Genomic DNA, 16,724 nt, shown 5'->3' on the forward strand with positions numbered 1-16,724 from the left:
CCAAACAGTGATGACACCATACCAATCTCTCCTTAAACTTCTATTGCATTCCAACTAGTTCTAACAAAAACAGTGAGGAAAAGCAAATCTAAATTGATTATCAGTGGGAACTTGACATTTTTCTAGTTGAAATATATTTGATGTATAACACTAATTTAAGGCAGACAACACGCTAGTTTGATATCTTTATGTATTTTAGTATGATAGTCACTGTAGGGATAATTAGCATGTGTGGTGTTGTGTTAGTCGCTCAGTTGTGTCGGACTCTTTGTGACCCCATGGGGGTCCTCTGTAGCCTGCCAGGGTCCTCTGTCCATGGAATTCTCTAAGCAAGAATACTGGGGTGGGTGGCCATTTCCTTCTCCAAAATTAGCATATCTATCATATTACTTATTTCTTCTGAGTGGTTGCAATAATTAAGTAGTAGTCTCTTAGCAAGTTGATGATTACAATAAAGTATTGTTGTCTGTATTCACTAAACTGTGCATTAAATCTCTATGGTTTATTTGTTACTCACCGCAAGCTTGTACCCTTAAACAACATCAATCCTATTTTCCTACCCTCCATCCCCTGGTAGCTACCATTTTGCTTTCTGTTTTTATGAACTGGTCTTTTTTTAGATTTCCATATGTAAATGGAGATCATACACTATTTGTCTTTTTCTATCTGACTCATCTCACGTAGCATTATGTGCTCAAGGTCCATCTACGCTGTTGCAAATGACAGGATGTCCTACTTTCTCACGGTTGAATAATTGGAGGGTTGTTGTTTTTTTTTTTTTTAAGGTTTTTATGGAACAATTGAAAGGAAAAGCTGCAAAATTATAAATACTTTACATGTATAGATAAGAGTGCATGCCATCATGCTAACTTGCTGTGCAATACATATAATTTCCTAAATCAAAAACACACAGTAAAACTCTAATTTGGCTGCATCCCCCACAAAGTCCCAGTAAACATTTCTGGAAGAAGTTCAAAGAAAGAAAATGTAAACACACACATCCTTTAATCACCCTTAACCCACTGATACCATCCTTCCCACATTCTCACTGATATGCTGCAAAAACATAACTAAACCTTAGCAGGGATAGGATGTGTCCTGTCTATTCAAATGCCATCATTAAAAGTTATTTGATAGGTTCATCAAGGCACTGCGGCCACACAGCAGGAGGCAGCTTTAGTCCAGAGCAGGAAACTGAAGCTGGGGACTGGCTACTCTACTGCCTTTGGCAAAACATTCAAATCATTGCTTGTCTGAAGGTCTGACACATAAAGATTCCTTTGCACAGACTTCAGGTTAATAACTGCATTCCTGGGGTTAAAAGAGGAAAGGGATGAAAACAGAGAAGTGTGACTGGCAGTGAGAAGGAAACATAATTAATCAGAAACCACAGAAGGATCCTACAAGCCTATCCTAAGTTCTCTCTTTCAGTTTGTTTTTAAACTATTAATTTGTTTTAATTAATGAACTTTCTGGCTGCATTGGGCCTTTGTTGCCGCGTGTGGGCTCCCTCCAGTTGCAGAGAGTGGGGGCTACTCTCGAGCTGCGGTGCGAGCGTCACTGTGCTGGCTTCTCATCGCCGAGCACAAGCTCTAGGCTCATAGACTTCATGGGCTGTAGCTCGTGGGCCCTCGAGTGTGGGCTTCAGCTGCTGTGGCACACGGGCTCAGGTGTTTGGCGGCACATGGCATCTTCTCGAACCAGGGATGGAACCCAGGTCCCCTGCATTGGCAACTGAATTCTTGACAACTGAGCCACCAGGAAAGTCCTGCATTCTCAGTGTTCAGCCAGACTCCCTTGAGGATGGTATCTTTTTCTATGAAAGACTTTCTCCACCCCACCTGCCCAGAAGATGTATTTACTCTTAGGTACTCAGTCTCAATTTTTAAAAAGGATCTACACCTGTATTTGAACAATACACAATGCCAGTGTCACTGGAAACCCATTAAGAGTTCAGAGGTGACTTCCAGCTTTGACTGTGGTTATATTCTCTGCCGGCGCAGTGTTCCTAGATTGGTGAAACTGCCTCAATTCACAGTCAAGGCTGAACCCTAACCCTTTTGAGTGGTTCTTAAGAACTCTCGCAGACCCAAAAGCAAGACTCACAGTCTGCATGGATGTTTGCTTTACAACTGGAAGTGCTGTGTGTTTCGCAGAACTTGGACTAGCTGTTTAACTCTGCCCTCCTCCCTACCTCTATCCTTGTCTGGGAAGCAGGTTCCATCTTTGTAGTCCCCAGTTCCCATCCAACTGGGAGACAGCAGAAAGGCAGTTCATCAAGTAGTAAGAAAATCATGAGAAATAAATCCTTCTACCTTTTGTGGTTTGTCGTGAGTCACCCTGGATTGTGGGAAAAGCCATTAGTGGTACCAAATGGAGTAGCATGTGGCGTTTGGCACCAGACATCAGACCAGGAGCTGGCAGACAATGGACTGACTCTTTGGACAAAAGGAATAAGGGCCAGCAGTCCTCGGAGCTGCCTGCTTTGAGCACAGTAGGCCAGTTCCTCTCAGCACATCCCCTGTTCCGTAAGCAGCTGAGAGAGGAAACCCTTTATCTTCCCACGTGTGAATAAAAGCCAACTGTCCTACCAGGAAGAATGAACTGTCTGCCTGGAGCCAGCCCTCTGGAATCTCTGGCAATCTGACAATCCATGCAGCAATTCATCCTCACGCTTCATTCTCCATGGCCTGTCTGCCTGAGTCTCCGGATACAAGGCAGTATTCTGTTTAATAACAGTTCCAAGTCATTTCAGATGGGTCTATGCTTTTGATCTTGAAACTGATGGCACTAAATTATTGTTTCATCTGTGAAAAGATGTGTTTAAAAGATGCTATGCATGCCGTTAAAAGAAACCAAAGAGGAGATCTCTCCCTCTCCAGATCCAGTGGTGAAAACAGAGACCAAATGAAAAACTAACTCGCCAGAGATTTGTCATAAATCAAATTGAACAATGACCACCAAAAATCTCCTAAAAGCCTTCATTAGCCTTATGAGCACCATCTTACTCACACATTTCATTTTTCATGGCAGATAAGAACATGCCGGTGAGATGAAGAGATGCTCCCTGGGCAAGCCATTGGCAGAGCCAGCCACACGATGTGCATTCGGCCAGCTGCCACGAAAGTGGTACCTGATGTGGCCCAGATCTGGGTGTAGAGGTACACTGATAAAACAATCTCCAGAAATGCTGAAGCTGCAAACCCATTGGACTTCTGTCCATTTTCCCTTTTTTTTTTTCTGTGCAGTCAAATGGCAGGGTTTGTCCTGCTAGCTAATTGCAATAGGCCACTGTACAAAATTACAGAATTTTCAGGGCCATTTTCTTTGAAAAGGAGGGAAATTTTCATAAAAAAGGGATATTCCTGGACTGTGCCATTAAAACCATAGTCACGTAAGAATGTAAGTGGTATCCCTGGAGAGTTTTGGTCTCTGGTTCCCAGACAAAAATCAGTGACAGATGATAAATGAACCAGGCAGATTCCTAGACAAAGGTGCAGCTTTCCTTGGGGCTATGGGACTTGGGTCAAGAAGTGCCTTCACTCCAGAACTTACCTAGGCGATTACTTTTTGCCCAACAAAAGATGGCAATTTGCTGAAATGAACCACAGTGTATCTCTGGGGAAGTGCTTGAGGAAAAGGAGAAGGAAGAGGCCAATATTTTTTTTCCTTGAGGCTTATGGTTATGTTAATGAGACATCTAGCATGGAACATTCTGGCTGATACAACTTTTTTAAGAGATACGTTTTATTTGTATTTTAAAAAAATTTTTGGCCGTGCCATGCAGCATGTGGGATCTTAGGTCGCCAACCAGGGATGGAACCAGCGCCCCCTGCAGCAGTGGAAGTGCAGTCTTAACCACTGATTGCTAGGGAAGTCACCTAACTTTTTCATATGCTTACAATTCTTTCTGAATTCTATTTTGGTATAAAAGGCAAAACAAAGCAAAAGAAAAAGCAGTCCTTCTTAAGCATTTTACCAAAGCTGCCCCAGTGATAGAGGAAAATGCATTTCTGGGGTGTCAGAAGCCCCAAAACAATTTTCCAAAAGCTTCTCCATAGGCCTTTGTTTTATATTCAGAAGTCGTAAGAATTTTGCATTCTCCATAATATGGCTTTGAGACATAAACCATCTATAAAATAGAGGCTGCCAATCTTGCGTTTTTCTCTATTTGGAATTCTCTTAACAGAGAAGTCATAATGATTAGATCTTATTGCAATATGCCTGATACATATCATTCTAAACTATTATCACAGAATCTTGTTGTAGTTATGAGTCAAAACACTCAGTATTATTTCCGACTTTTCCCATTTCTCTTGTTCCTGGTGTAATATAAATATTAATGGCTGACTTCACATCATTGTATTTCTAAGTCACTGACAATGGTTAAAAAAATACTGGGGGTGGAGGTGGGAGTACAGGAAATGTAAGAGAACAATTCTGGAACTTCCTGGGTTTTCCATAGTCCAAGTCATTTAGCAACACAGCTAATTTAACTGACTATAATTAGGTTCACTGACCATGATGTCTCCCTTAATTTCTTGACTAAGAAGCACTTTTTTAAGCCTTAAATTTATCCTAGCACTCTGCATGTGAGTGATTTCTCAGAATTCCATTTGGTTCTCAGGATACCCACCCCTAGGGGAAGGCCTACAGAGGTCTCCATTTCTTCCAGCAAATAATGAACAAGAACTACAGTTCATTTCTGCACAAACCACGAGATCAGATGGCTTTTATCACCCTGAATGGGAATGGCACAGTGCTTAAGAATGGGGTCCCTAGAGCCAAATGTCCAGACTTGAATCCCAGATCTAGTTAAGTGATTGTAAGCAAGTGACTTGACCTCTTTGAGCTTCAGTTTCCTCATGTGTGGATGCTAATAATAGGCCCCCTCTTACAGGGCTATTATGAGGGTTAAGTGAGTAACTCTAGAGCCCCAAAGCCCAGTGTAGAGCACAGCTGAACGCTCTATTGCAGGAACCTTCTATACAGTTTCATGGTCTTTTGTGTATAATAAGTAGAGTCCTAAAATTGTAGGTAAATCAAGTCTTTCTTTAAATGCAGAGCAGATATTTATTGATAGAGGAATCTTACTATAAACCTTCCTACAGCATGAGTAAAGATACTCAAAGTTATAAGATTATAGACTTTTAAATGTATATTTGCCAAAATCAAGCTGCATGCAATTTGATTCATTAAATGTTGATTGTGAGTCTGCAAGTGTAAGATTATGACAAGCAACAGGGGATGTTCAAAGGATGAATCAAATGCAATTCCTTCCTCAGGAAACCCCGAATCAGTTGAGAGGCTAAAATAATGATCTCCACTTGAGACTGGGGCTCCACTGAAGGCTTAGAAAAACAACGTGAGCCCAAGAGAAGGAGTATCTGGAGCTGCTGAACGTCAGAGGAGGTTCCAGGGTAACTAGCATTGGATTTGCTTGTCTTCACACTGTGTGTGTGTGTGTGTGTGTGTGTGTGTGTGTGTGTGTGTTTAGAAGGGGCAGAAAAGTTGGGGGAACAGGAGAGGGACATGCAGAAGAAATGACATCATCAAAAGTACTGAACATGAAACTGTTTGATGTGTTTATTTGGAAAAGGCATTGGGATGCAGAGACTCAGAGATGTGGCTGGAAATGTGGGTGGGGAAGAGAATGAGTGTGCCAGCCTTGAACACCAAGCTAGCAATTGTCTGTATACAGTGGGGCACAATTAACCATTTTTGAAATAAAGAAAGAAATCATCACAACAATATTTAACAAGATAATCTTAGATGGTCTGGAGGGAATGGAGACTGGTGAAAGAAAAGAGGAGAAAATCAGGAAGTTTTTTCTATAAGAAATAGACACAAAGATGTGAACTGGTGGTGGCAGTGGGAAAAAAAAAAACAAAAACAAAATAAGCCAAACTGAATGAACTATGGGCTTAGGGAACATGGGTTCTCTGCTCATCTCATGAAGCTGTATGGAAAAAATCTACGCAAGCTACTTCTGACTCCGGGAACCCCTGCCACAGGCTGGGACTGATCTGGATAAACTTGGGTTACCAGGGAGGCACCAGGAGGCGTAGATGGCATGTCCTGCTGCACCTTAGCCTCTTCTGGGTGAAAGGAGAGCGTGTGGGGTAGCAAGAGGGACCGATGTGTTCTCTGCTCTTAGACACGTTAGACAAACAGTAGCCTGTATCCTAGCCCACTGAGGAGGAGGAGCGGCTGGAAAGGCAGGGGAGAGGCAGAAAGAGGAGGGGAAGGAGGGAGGGAATGATGATGGTAGCTAACGTTGACCGAGTGCTTATTATGGGCCATACATTGTACTTTAAAGTTATATATACAAGTGCTTCAATCACCCATATTTGGCAGATATTGTTATTTTGCCCATTTTGAAGAAGGGAATATGGAGACACAGAAAATTAAGGCATTTGCTCAAGGTCAAAGTAATTTAAAACTAAGCAGTAAAGCAGGAATTTGGAGTTAGGCAGTCTGATTCCGGAGTCCGCACTCTTAAGCCCAAGTGAAAACTCTACACAGAAACAGAAGTGTTCATCTCAGTCCATGCTGAAGGCCTGGTTTTACTGGTCCACAGTGACCTGGGTGTGGAAGTCTATGAAACTCCATCAGAACAAGGCTCTTTGAGATCCCAAGGGACCAATATTCCCACCAAGATTCTTCCGGCAGGTCCTCCAGGGGGTTGAGAACAGCCCTAAACTCTACCCACTGGGGGAAGATCAACTTTCATGGAAAACTGGGACCTAGTAAATCTTGAAATATCAGGAAACAGAAAGGACAGTTTCACTGGGATCCCCACAAACAGTGGTGGCAGAAGCAAACCTCTGGGTGACTGCTTTGTGGTCGGCAAGACTGGAAATGGAACTTAACATTAAGTTCCATTACATTACCTTAACATTAACTTGACCTTAACTTAAGGTTACAGGGTGCCTAACAAATTTTAAAGTTGAGAATAATGATCTTTAGTATGAATCCACAGTCTTCCCTCTTCAGTCTCATGAATAAAACAACATGAGACATTTCATATTTTAAATGTAGGTATATTGGTATGACACAATGCCTGAATCAGCACCTACTCTCCCCACAAGTTCAAGATATTTTAATATTTTATACAACTAATTTCTTATTATTTTACATCACAAATATAAAAGGGAGGAGATTGAGAATCAATACTGAAGCAGCAACCTGAACTGAACTATACAACTAAATGCTTCATGATCCTGACTGGATTCTAGACCAGGAAGGGACATTGCTGTTTCTTTTGAAGGAAGTCTCTGTTACTTTGGCCTCAAACTGAAATGCAAAATGCCCTTAGTAACAGTGGAAAAAAATCTCTAAGAAAAGTATGATACTTCTTAAATTTATTTTTGGCCAGGATATTAGTACACACGATCTTAAAAGTCAGTATATATGTTTTATATCCAAAAATGTTTATAAGTTTAAAAGTTTATGTTTAAAAACATCTTGAGAATCATACTCTCATTTACGGATGTGAGAGTTGGACTATAAAGAAAACTGAGTGCCAAAGAATTGATGCTTTTGAACTGTGGTGTTGGAGAAGACTCTTGAGAGTCTTTTGGACTGCAAGGAGATCCAACCAGTCAGTCCTAAAGAAAATCAGTCCTGAATATTCATTGGAAGGACTGATGCTGAAGTTGAAACTCCAATATTTTGGCCACCTGATGGGAAGAACTGACTCATCAGATAAGACCCTGTTGTTGGGAAAGTTGAGGGCAGGAAGAGAGGGGACAACAGAGGATGAGATGGCTGGAAAGCATCACTGACTCGATGGACATGAGTTTGAGTAAGCTCCGGGAGATGGTGATGGACAGGGAAGCATGAGGTTGCAAAGACTCGGACATGCCGGAGCAGCTGAACTGAACTGAACTGAAGACTCATACCTCTTTCTTAACATATGTTCTAAAGTAAGCCTGATAAAGTTGTTGATTCCTGGCTGTTTAAAGAGTATTTTAAAAAGGAGAATCAGTGTCTTAATTCAGCCACAGGTATGTAAGTGCACTCTTCTAATTGATGTTAGAATCTGAAATATCAGCCATAATTATAATACACAACAAACAGAAGAAGAAGAATCCCACATTGTTTGTATCAGGTCTCTTAACAATCAGTGAGATCAGGTGTATATTTTGCTTGATCACTGGGAAAGCTGATGTGGGTCACACCTGTTTATAGTACATTTTACTACCATGAATGAAAGCACTCAAAGTACATGCACCAAACCCTTAAAACAAAATCGGTGTGGGGTGGGCGGGGGGGAACCATTATAAATTAAATGCATAATGATTAAAAACTGTACAACCTCAGCTTATTCACAGTGGTTAATGAATCACATTCCAACTATGTCCACTCTTGCAGAGCTTCCAAACATGAATGCCAGAAGACATAATTCTTTTTCAAAACATTAACTCCACATTTAAAAGTCTGACAGTGTTGAGTCTTAAAATCTCTTGGCAGTGGGTTTTAGCAATTAACTGAAAAAAATCTGAGCTGGATAAACCAAAACTATTTAGCTGTTTCAGCCACACATGTAACTGTTAGAGCCCAGTATACTGGAATTGCAGGCGGTATTCCTGATCGTGTATTTCTACCCCCACTCCCCCACAGGGGGACTGCAGTGCACACTCTCCTCCAGGTGCTGTGGGTCCCTGGGACGCCCCCTCCACAGTCTTGGGGCCACAGAGGCTGCAGAAGGGCCTCACCTCCTCCAGGGAGCGGGACAAGAGCCCCACAGGAAAGCCCACTCCCTCGGCTCGCCCAGGCCAACAAAGCACTCCAGCCTCCTCTTCCTTCTTGGCAGATGCCAGGAAGTTCACACTGACCAGGGGACTGTTTTCACTCAATTAAATATAGGTCTAAAGTCAGTGATCTTAGTCAAAGAAAATCTACTTGTTTTTATTAAGAAACAAATCTTTATGAAAGAAAACAAGAGTCAAGGGAAGACAAAAACAATACACCAAGTTGAACCTTCTAAAATCCTCCTCCTAACAATTTGCTGCAGTCATGTTCTCACTCTGTTTAGAGGCTTTTTTCTATTATTATAACATTACTATGTATTCATATTTCACCTAACACTACATCATGGCTCAACGGTAAAGGATCTACCTGCCAATGCAGGAGACTTGGATTCAATCCCTGGGTCAGGAAGATGCCCTGGAGAAGAAACTGGCAACCCACTCCAGTATTTTTTTCCTGGGAAATCCCAGGGATAAAGGAGCCTGGTGGGCTCACAGAAGAGTTGGATACAACCTAGCAACTCAACAACAACAACATCATCATAAGCAGCTTTCCATTTAACTGTCTTTTTAACAGATTGCTGTTCAATATTGCAAATAAGTATGATATGCTTTACTTAACTGGTTCCTCGCCACTGAACTTGCCCATTTACTTTTTAAATCATTTATTCACAGAGTATCTACTATATTCAAATCACTGGATGAAATATTATAAATACAAATATATGAATAAGCAGCTTCTCCAAGAATGCTCTTCAGAATTATTATACAAAGACACAAATATACAGATGCAACATACATGCATATGCATGTGTATACCCGCTCTATGTGCTCTGAGCCATTTAATTCTTCTAAAATATGCTTATAGGATTGAAATGTTCTAATTTCCTTTCTGTGTAGTCTTTTCATTGCTAATTTCTATTATTCCTGTCTACTAGATTTGCCTTAATGTGACTGATCAAGAAATCTTTAAAGTAGTCTCAAAATAAACTAATTCTAAGCATCAATAAGTATTTTATCTTAAGAACATCCCCAACCCAAAATTTTAACTACACTTGTGTTTTAGGCAAAATTGCTGTCTGATGTAGTACTGGGCGGAGCCACCTGGGCAGGCAGTTGAGCATCCGGCTTTCTTTGGGTGTTGGGACTTGGGGAGAAAGAGACATCTGGAAACAGATGTCTTGAAACCACAGAGACATAGACATAAATTTTCCTTTCAGCCCGTAACTAGCTGTGTGATCTTCAGAATGTTAGTTGGAAAAAAAAAAAAAAAATCTTGGGAACTCCCTGACAGTCCAGTGGTTAGTTAGGACACAATGATTTCACTGCCAGGACCCAGGTTCAGTCTCTGGTTGGGGAACTGAGATCCCACAAGCTACACAGTACAGTTAAAAAAAAAAAAAGAATGAAACAACAAAACTCATCATGCCTCAGTTTCTCTATTTGCAAAAAAAGTTAATAGTAACAACCTTGCAGGGGGGAATGTGAGGATTCCAGAAATTCTACCTAAGGCCAAACCTATGCCTGGCATACAATGAATATGCTTACTTCTATAATGAGCATATATTTTGTTTTTAAAAAACAAGCATAACTATGTAGGAAAAAAATCTGAAGAGAAAAACAAATTTACTAGGCTTTATTGGAATGAATGGCAATTCATTACCACTTCCAAGTGAAGTGTCTAACTCTTGAAAATTCAAGAAGCTAGAAACGTGGAGTAGAGTGCTCTGATGCCAACCATGATCACCTTGTAACCCAGCTCCTAAAATGCAGTTAAATGCTAGTCACTCAGTCATGTCCGACTCTTTGAGACCCAAGGACTATAGCCTGCCAGGCTCCCCTGTCCGTGGGATTCTCAGGCAAGAATACTGGGAGTGGATTGCCACTCCCTTCTCCAGGGGGTCTTCCCGTCCCAGGGATCAAGCCCGGGTCTCCTGCATTGCAGGCAGATTCTTTACCATCTGAGCCACCAGGGAAGTTCTCAAAATACAGTTAAATCCCAGGCTTTTCCTCTTTTCTGTTTGTGAACATACATCAAAAACGCATGGGAAAGCCACACCCATTCTCCAATCATGCTTCAGAACAATCTGCCCCCCTTTCTAGTTCTCACCTCAGCCCCTAAGCTGAGACCTAAGGCAACAGAGACGATCAGACTGCTGCTCTGTCAGCTGGTAGAATTAACTGTTCATCTTCAGGGAAAGTAGATGCTTCTCCAGAGAGACGAGCCAAGAGAAAGCCGTCCTGGCCCTGGAGCACCTTCCCTCGCCTTCTACACGGGAGCTCTGACATTCAGTGCCCCCTTCTGAATCTGGAGGGAATGTCCTGGCTAGTGAGGGATTCCCTAAAGAGTGTCTCCGTCAATTAATACACCTGCCATTACCAGAGCTACCTGAACAGTAAGTGCTCCCAGCACTCCTGGAGTTTGCATTTTTCCCCTTTGAGTCAAACTGGAAGTAAAAACTTGCAACTTGTTAATTGCAATTTAATTTTATGAAAGTCTTTTCACACTGTTCATGGGGTTCTCAAGGCAAGAATACTGAAGTGGGTTGCCATTCCCTTCTCCACGAACTGTGGTGCTGGAGAAGACTCTTGAGAGTCCCTTGGACAGCAAGGAGATCAAACCAGTCAATCCTAAAGGAAATCAACCTTGAATATTCACTGGAAGGACTGATGCTGAAGCTGAAGGTCCAATACTTTGGCCACCTGATATGAAAAGCCGACTCATAGGAACTCTTTCCCTGATGCTGGGAAAGATTGAAGGCAGGAGAAGGAGGTGACAGAGGATGAGATGATTGGCTGGCATCACCGACTCAATGGACATGAGTTTGAGCAAACTCAGAGAGATTGTGAAGGCCAGGGCAGCCTGGCCTGCTGCAGTTCATGGGATAGCAAAGAGTCCGCCATAACTTAGTGACTGAACAACAACAAATTTTATGAAATCAACCATCTTTACTGTCAGAGTAACTGAGCCATCATTACAACAGATAATATTCCCAGGCATTAAAAAACAAAACAAAACAAAACTCAGGTTTTTTCCCTCCATGCTACTGCTGCTGCTAAGTCACTTCAGTCGTGTCCGACTCTGCGACCCCATAGACGGCAGCCCACCAGGCTCCCCCGTCCCTGGGATTCTCCAGGCAAGAACACTGGAGTGGGTTGCCGTTTCCTTCTCCAATGCAGGAAAGTGAAAAGTAAAAGTGAAGTCACTTAGTCGTGTCTGACTCTTAGCGACCCCATGGACTGCAGCCTGCCAGGCTCCTCCATCCATGGGATTCTCCAGGCAAGAGTACTGGAGTGGGTGCCATTGCCTTCTCCATTTCCTCCATGAGGGCTAGGTAACTTTAGACCCCTGAACAGTCTCCGGGCTGGTCTGGGTTTTCAGGCTGGGAGGAGGCACCACACTGGGAGGAGTGCAGACTCTCTGGGTACAAAGGTAAAGACAGCCCAGAAAGCTGTGTGCTTGAGAGAAATTACCTACGAAACTAGCAGGTGGACAGGGTTTTGCTTAAAACCTGTATCATTTTCAGAGCTGTATGCACAGTGAATTTCAGAAAAACTCTAACCTCGGAAGAACCTATATATAAGATTCTGTTCTTGTTTTCTAGTCATTTAAATCCAAGTTGTTTCCTTGGGTTAAGGACTGTAGGGTCACTGTTAATGTGAGTTCAGATACCAGTGTGCTAACAGCATATTGAAACCACAAAGAGCTTAATTTCAAAAGGTTACTCTGAAAACTGTCCTTTGCACTTGCCATTCCCCTACCCAGAAACCTGCCCATAGACATAGGTGTGTTGTGCCTTCATTCAGTTCACTTGGGTCGCTGCTCAAATGCCCTCTTGTTGGAGAAGGCTTCTTGACCATCCCATCTGAACACAAACACTCTCAGAACCAGACTCGACATCACCTTAGGATGACTTACTTTTCTTATTCCTTATTTTTCTTCCTCACTACCTCTCACATTATTGATGCATTTGTTTGTTGTTTTCCACTTGTCCCTCCACCAATACAAGTGCCACGAAAAGAGGAACTCTGTCTTTTCACTGCTATATCCCACTTAGTCCTTCACAGAGTACCTGAACACGTGACCACTGTTCAATGCGTATTCGTCACATGAATGAATGAACTGTAGATATTTTAGCCAAATGCTACATACACATCTCCAGTTCTCTTCCCAGCAAGACATAAACTCAAACTAAGCTCCTGAGATCCACACAAACTGCTAATACTTCCTCAGTTGTCTTTGTTGCGGCTTATGAAGCAAGTGTATCCACGTGAACAACCCTGAGTCTACAAAGTGCAAGTTTCTCTTCGGATCTCCCCAGGCTGTGACGCTCATGAACACACCACTTGCCTCCTCTCCACATCTCAAAATTTCCCCCACTCGCAGAAAGTGAGAGCTCTTTTCTTACCATATTGATCAGAAGAGCTAGTGAAGAGAAGGTAGTCAGAGGCACAGGTCTGGGATTCAATATCCAAATCTCCCAACCTCAGAATCAATCTCTTCCCCTTCGGTACTGTGAGCGTCCTTTCACAGGCAGTGTGATTGGGGTATGTCCCTGGATAATTCTTAGATGTCATGGTGCCACTGTCCTTATAGGTCACTATGTGCCCACAGCCATCACCTGGTAAAGAAAAAAAGGACATAAGAAGTAAGAGAAATGAATTCTTACTGAGAGCTGAGAAAGTTCACTATAATCTTCACCTTATACATTTTATTCCTTCTATGGAGACATAAAAGCTAAAAATAAAAATTGTTTTAATTATTACACAGTATCTATTATTCCAGGTTATTTCATCTCTTGTTTCTCAGCTTAATCTTCTGAACATTCTTGATCTAAATGTTTCATGTATTAGTATGGTAAGCCCTTTGCAAACACATCATTTAATCAAATTACTTTTTCTAATCATCTATTCATCTACCCATCCACACTTGGGCCCTTGGCATTCACAGATTTGCCATTAGTGGTTTTGTCTATTAGCAAGCGAATGGTATGAAACAATTTGCAACTGAGGAAGAAAAAAAAATACCACTCATTTTGGGGGTAATGTCCTGATTAAATGGGATCAGGTATGCAAAATGCTTCTGGAGAATCTGAGACTCATGCTGAGTGGACTATGTTTAAGAGCCTGCCATTCAACTGGGGATTAACAATCAACCCACATTCATATCTCAGTTAATTACAGCCACAGATTTGGAGACTTGGAGGTTTCCCAGGTGACTCAGCGGTAAAGAATCCGCCTGCCAATGCAGGAGATAGATGCAGGTTCAACCTCTGGGTTGGGAAGATTCCCTGGAGGAGGAAATGGCAACCCAGTTCAGTATTCTTGCCTGGAGAATCCCTATGGATAGAGGAGCCTGGCGGGCTATAGTCCAAAGGATCGCAAAGAGCTGGACACAACTGAGAATACACAATAGACTCAGGACGTATCATGAATTTTGTGCTTGCCACCTGCCGGACATGGCGTTGTTGGAGACACATACAAGTAGCAATGGCTGGTCACCACTCCAAGTGAAACGGGAGACAGTCACAAGCTCAGATAACTATAATTCTAGGCGCCCCTGCCACTGCAGGAGCGTAAACAAAGTGCCAAAGAGGGCAAGAGAGAATCTATTTCAGTGAAGTCTCACTACTGCACTAAAATAAGGAATTCTCTTAAGGCTTGCTGAATAGGGAAGTTTAATCAATTGACTGACAAGTTGCTCCAGTAGATTAAAGCAACCAAGTTATCTGACAGCATGTAAAACTGGGTGGCCTGCAAGACTAAGGAGCATACGTTGAATTCAAAGCACAAAATGCCTATAATTAGTACAGTTTCAGAGAAACAAAGCCAGAATTTTTGCCCTTAGCTAGAGGGAGAGAAAGCAGAAGTCTGTTGGAGAAGAAACTCTCTGTGGTGGAAACAGAAGGCAGACCAAAGCCTCCTATAGCAGAAGCCCTAGCTAGGTCATCATGGGAATCTGAAGCCCTAGGCAGCCTTCTTCCTTCTCCAGTCTAGCCCCTGCTACAGGATTCATCTGGGGTCTTCTTTTATCCCACCTCCTTCTTGCCCTGAGGCTTGCAGCCCGAACAGTAACGGTTGCCGTTTAGTAGCTCAGTCATGTCCGACTCTGCCTCACCATCAACTATAGCCCACGAGGCTCCTCTGTCCATGAGATTCTCCAGGCAAGAATACTGGAGTGGAGTGCCATTTCCTTCTCCAGGGGATCTTCCCAACCCAGGGAAAGAACTCGGGTCTCCTGCATTGGCAGGCAGATTCTTTTACCACTGAGCCACCAGGGAAGCCCAAAATGGTATCGGAAGCCTCATTAAAATAAGGGGTGGGAGAATCTGTGCCAAACCAGCAGTCAAGGTCGAGGGGCAGCCCTGCCCAAGCCAAGAAGAGCTCAAGAGCCCCTTGATGAAAGTGAAAGAGGAGAGTGAAAAAGCTGGCTTAAAGCTCAACATTCAGAAAACTAAGATCATGGCATCTGCTCCCATCACTTCATGGAAGATAGATGGGGAAACAATGCAAACGGTGACAGACTTTATTTTTTGGGGCTCCAAAATCTGCAGATGGTGACTGCAGCCATGAAATTAACAGGAGCAAGCAATTGAACTGAACTCTCAAGATTCCAAGCTGGGAGGCTGGACTGGGGGAAAAGCGTAAGTGTTAGTTACTCAGTCGTGTCTGACTCTTTGCGACCCCATGGATTGAAACCCACCAGGCTCCTCTGTCCATGGGATTCTCCAGGCAAGAATACTGGAGTGGGTTGCCATTTCCTCCTCCGGGGGATCTTCCCTATCCAGGGATTTAACTCAGGTCTCCAGAATTGCAGAAGATTTGTTATCATCTTAGCCACCAAGGAAGCCTTGGATTAGAGGAAAGTTGACCTAAAGAAGCAGGAAGTTAGTTCCAAGGGGAAATGGAGATAGACAGCTAAGATAAAACTACTCTGAAACCTAGAGGTCTAGGCAGAAGTTGTGGAATTTATATGACTATGTAATAGAGGCCCACAGAGGATTGTGAGAAGAGAGATAATGAAAGAGGTATTTGAAAAAGACTGGAGATAGGAACTAGAATGCAGGAGAATGTGCATCCTAGAGCAGGAGGAGGGTTAGAAATATGGTAGCTGGGATGGAAAGGGAATGAAAAACAGGAGGAAGTTCACAAGAAAAAAAAAATCAATGGACTTGGGTTTCAACCTATTATAATGGGAAAGATAGGAGGGGAAAAAAACAACGTTGAGATTTTGAGTCCAGAGATGATTGGAACACAGGCTGATAAGACAAAAAGAGAAGCCCAGAGGGCAAGCAGGTTTGGGGACAAAGGCTATAAGTTTGGTTCTTAATGCTTGAGGTGATACCTGTAAAATATGTTTCTGGATGCAGGTTCGATCCCTGCTTTGGGGAGATCTCCTGGAGAAGGGAATGGCAACCCACTCAAGTCTTCTTGCTGGGAAATCCCACGGAGAGAGGAGCCTGGCAGGCTACTGTCCAAAGGGTTGTAAAGAATTGGACATGACTTAGCAACTAAACAAAAACATATTTCTGGAGCTCTCTGGCAGTAAGTACAAAATTGGTGAGAATTAAATGAAAATTATACTAGAGTAATGCATATGCTGCAGAAGCACATAGCGAACAAAGTTTTGATTTAAAACTTGAATTATTTACCTGCTCTTAAAGGCTTTAGTGAAAAAAAAAACAAAACTAATGCATAATTTCTCTTGGAAACCAGAAGACATGGCAATCACACCAGCAGGCATTCTAGCTGTCCTTTTAATAGAGACAGATGCTCTCACTCCCCACCAGGTCCTGATCATTCATTTCTATGACTCGCCTCACCTTAGAAGGCACTGATTTTGAACACTGATAAAACAACTCTAAGGTAACTAGTGTTGTTATTAGTTGCTCCATCATATCCTACCCTTTTGTGACCCTAGGGACTATAGCCCTCCAGGTTCCTCCGTCCAAGGAATTTCCCAGGCAAGAA

At 42.6% G+C, this 16,724-nt stretch overlaps 1 protein-coding gene across 2 annotated transcripts in view; it reads right to left on the reverse strand.

Moving 5' to 3' along the window:
* DCBLD1 (discoidin, CUB and LCCL domain containing 1) overlaps positions 1 to 16,724 on the reverse strand; it is a 70,996-nt gene that overhangs the window by 30,612 nt on the left and 23,660 nt on the right. For both annotated transcript variants that reach the window (XM_020901706.2, XM_070449920.1), the window contains exon 2: positions 13,163 to 13,375. In XM_020901706.2, coding sequence (XP_020757365.2) covers positions 13,163 to 13,375 — 213 coding nt within the window. The remainder of the gene's footprint in view (positions 1 to 13,162; positions 13,376 to 16,724) is intronic.

The sequence above is a fragment of the Odocoileus virginianus genome, chromosome 19 (assembly GCF_023699985.2).
Source record: "Odocoileus virginianus isolate 20LAN1187 ecotype Illinois chromosome 19, Ovbor_1.2, whole genome shotgun sequence".
In the NCBI taxonomy this organism is placed as follows: domain Eukaryota; kingdom Metazoa; phylum Chordata; class Mammalia; order Artiodactyla; family Cervidae; genus Odocoileus; species Odocoileus virginianus.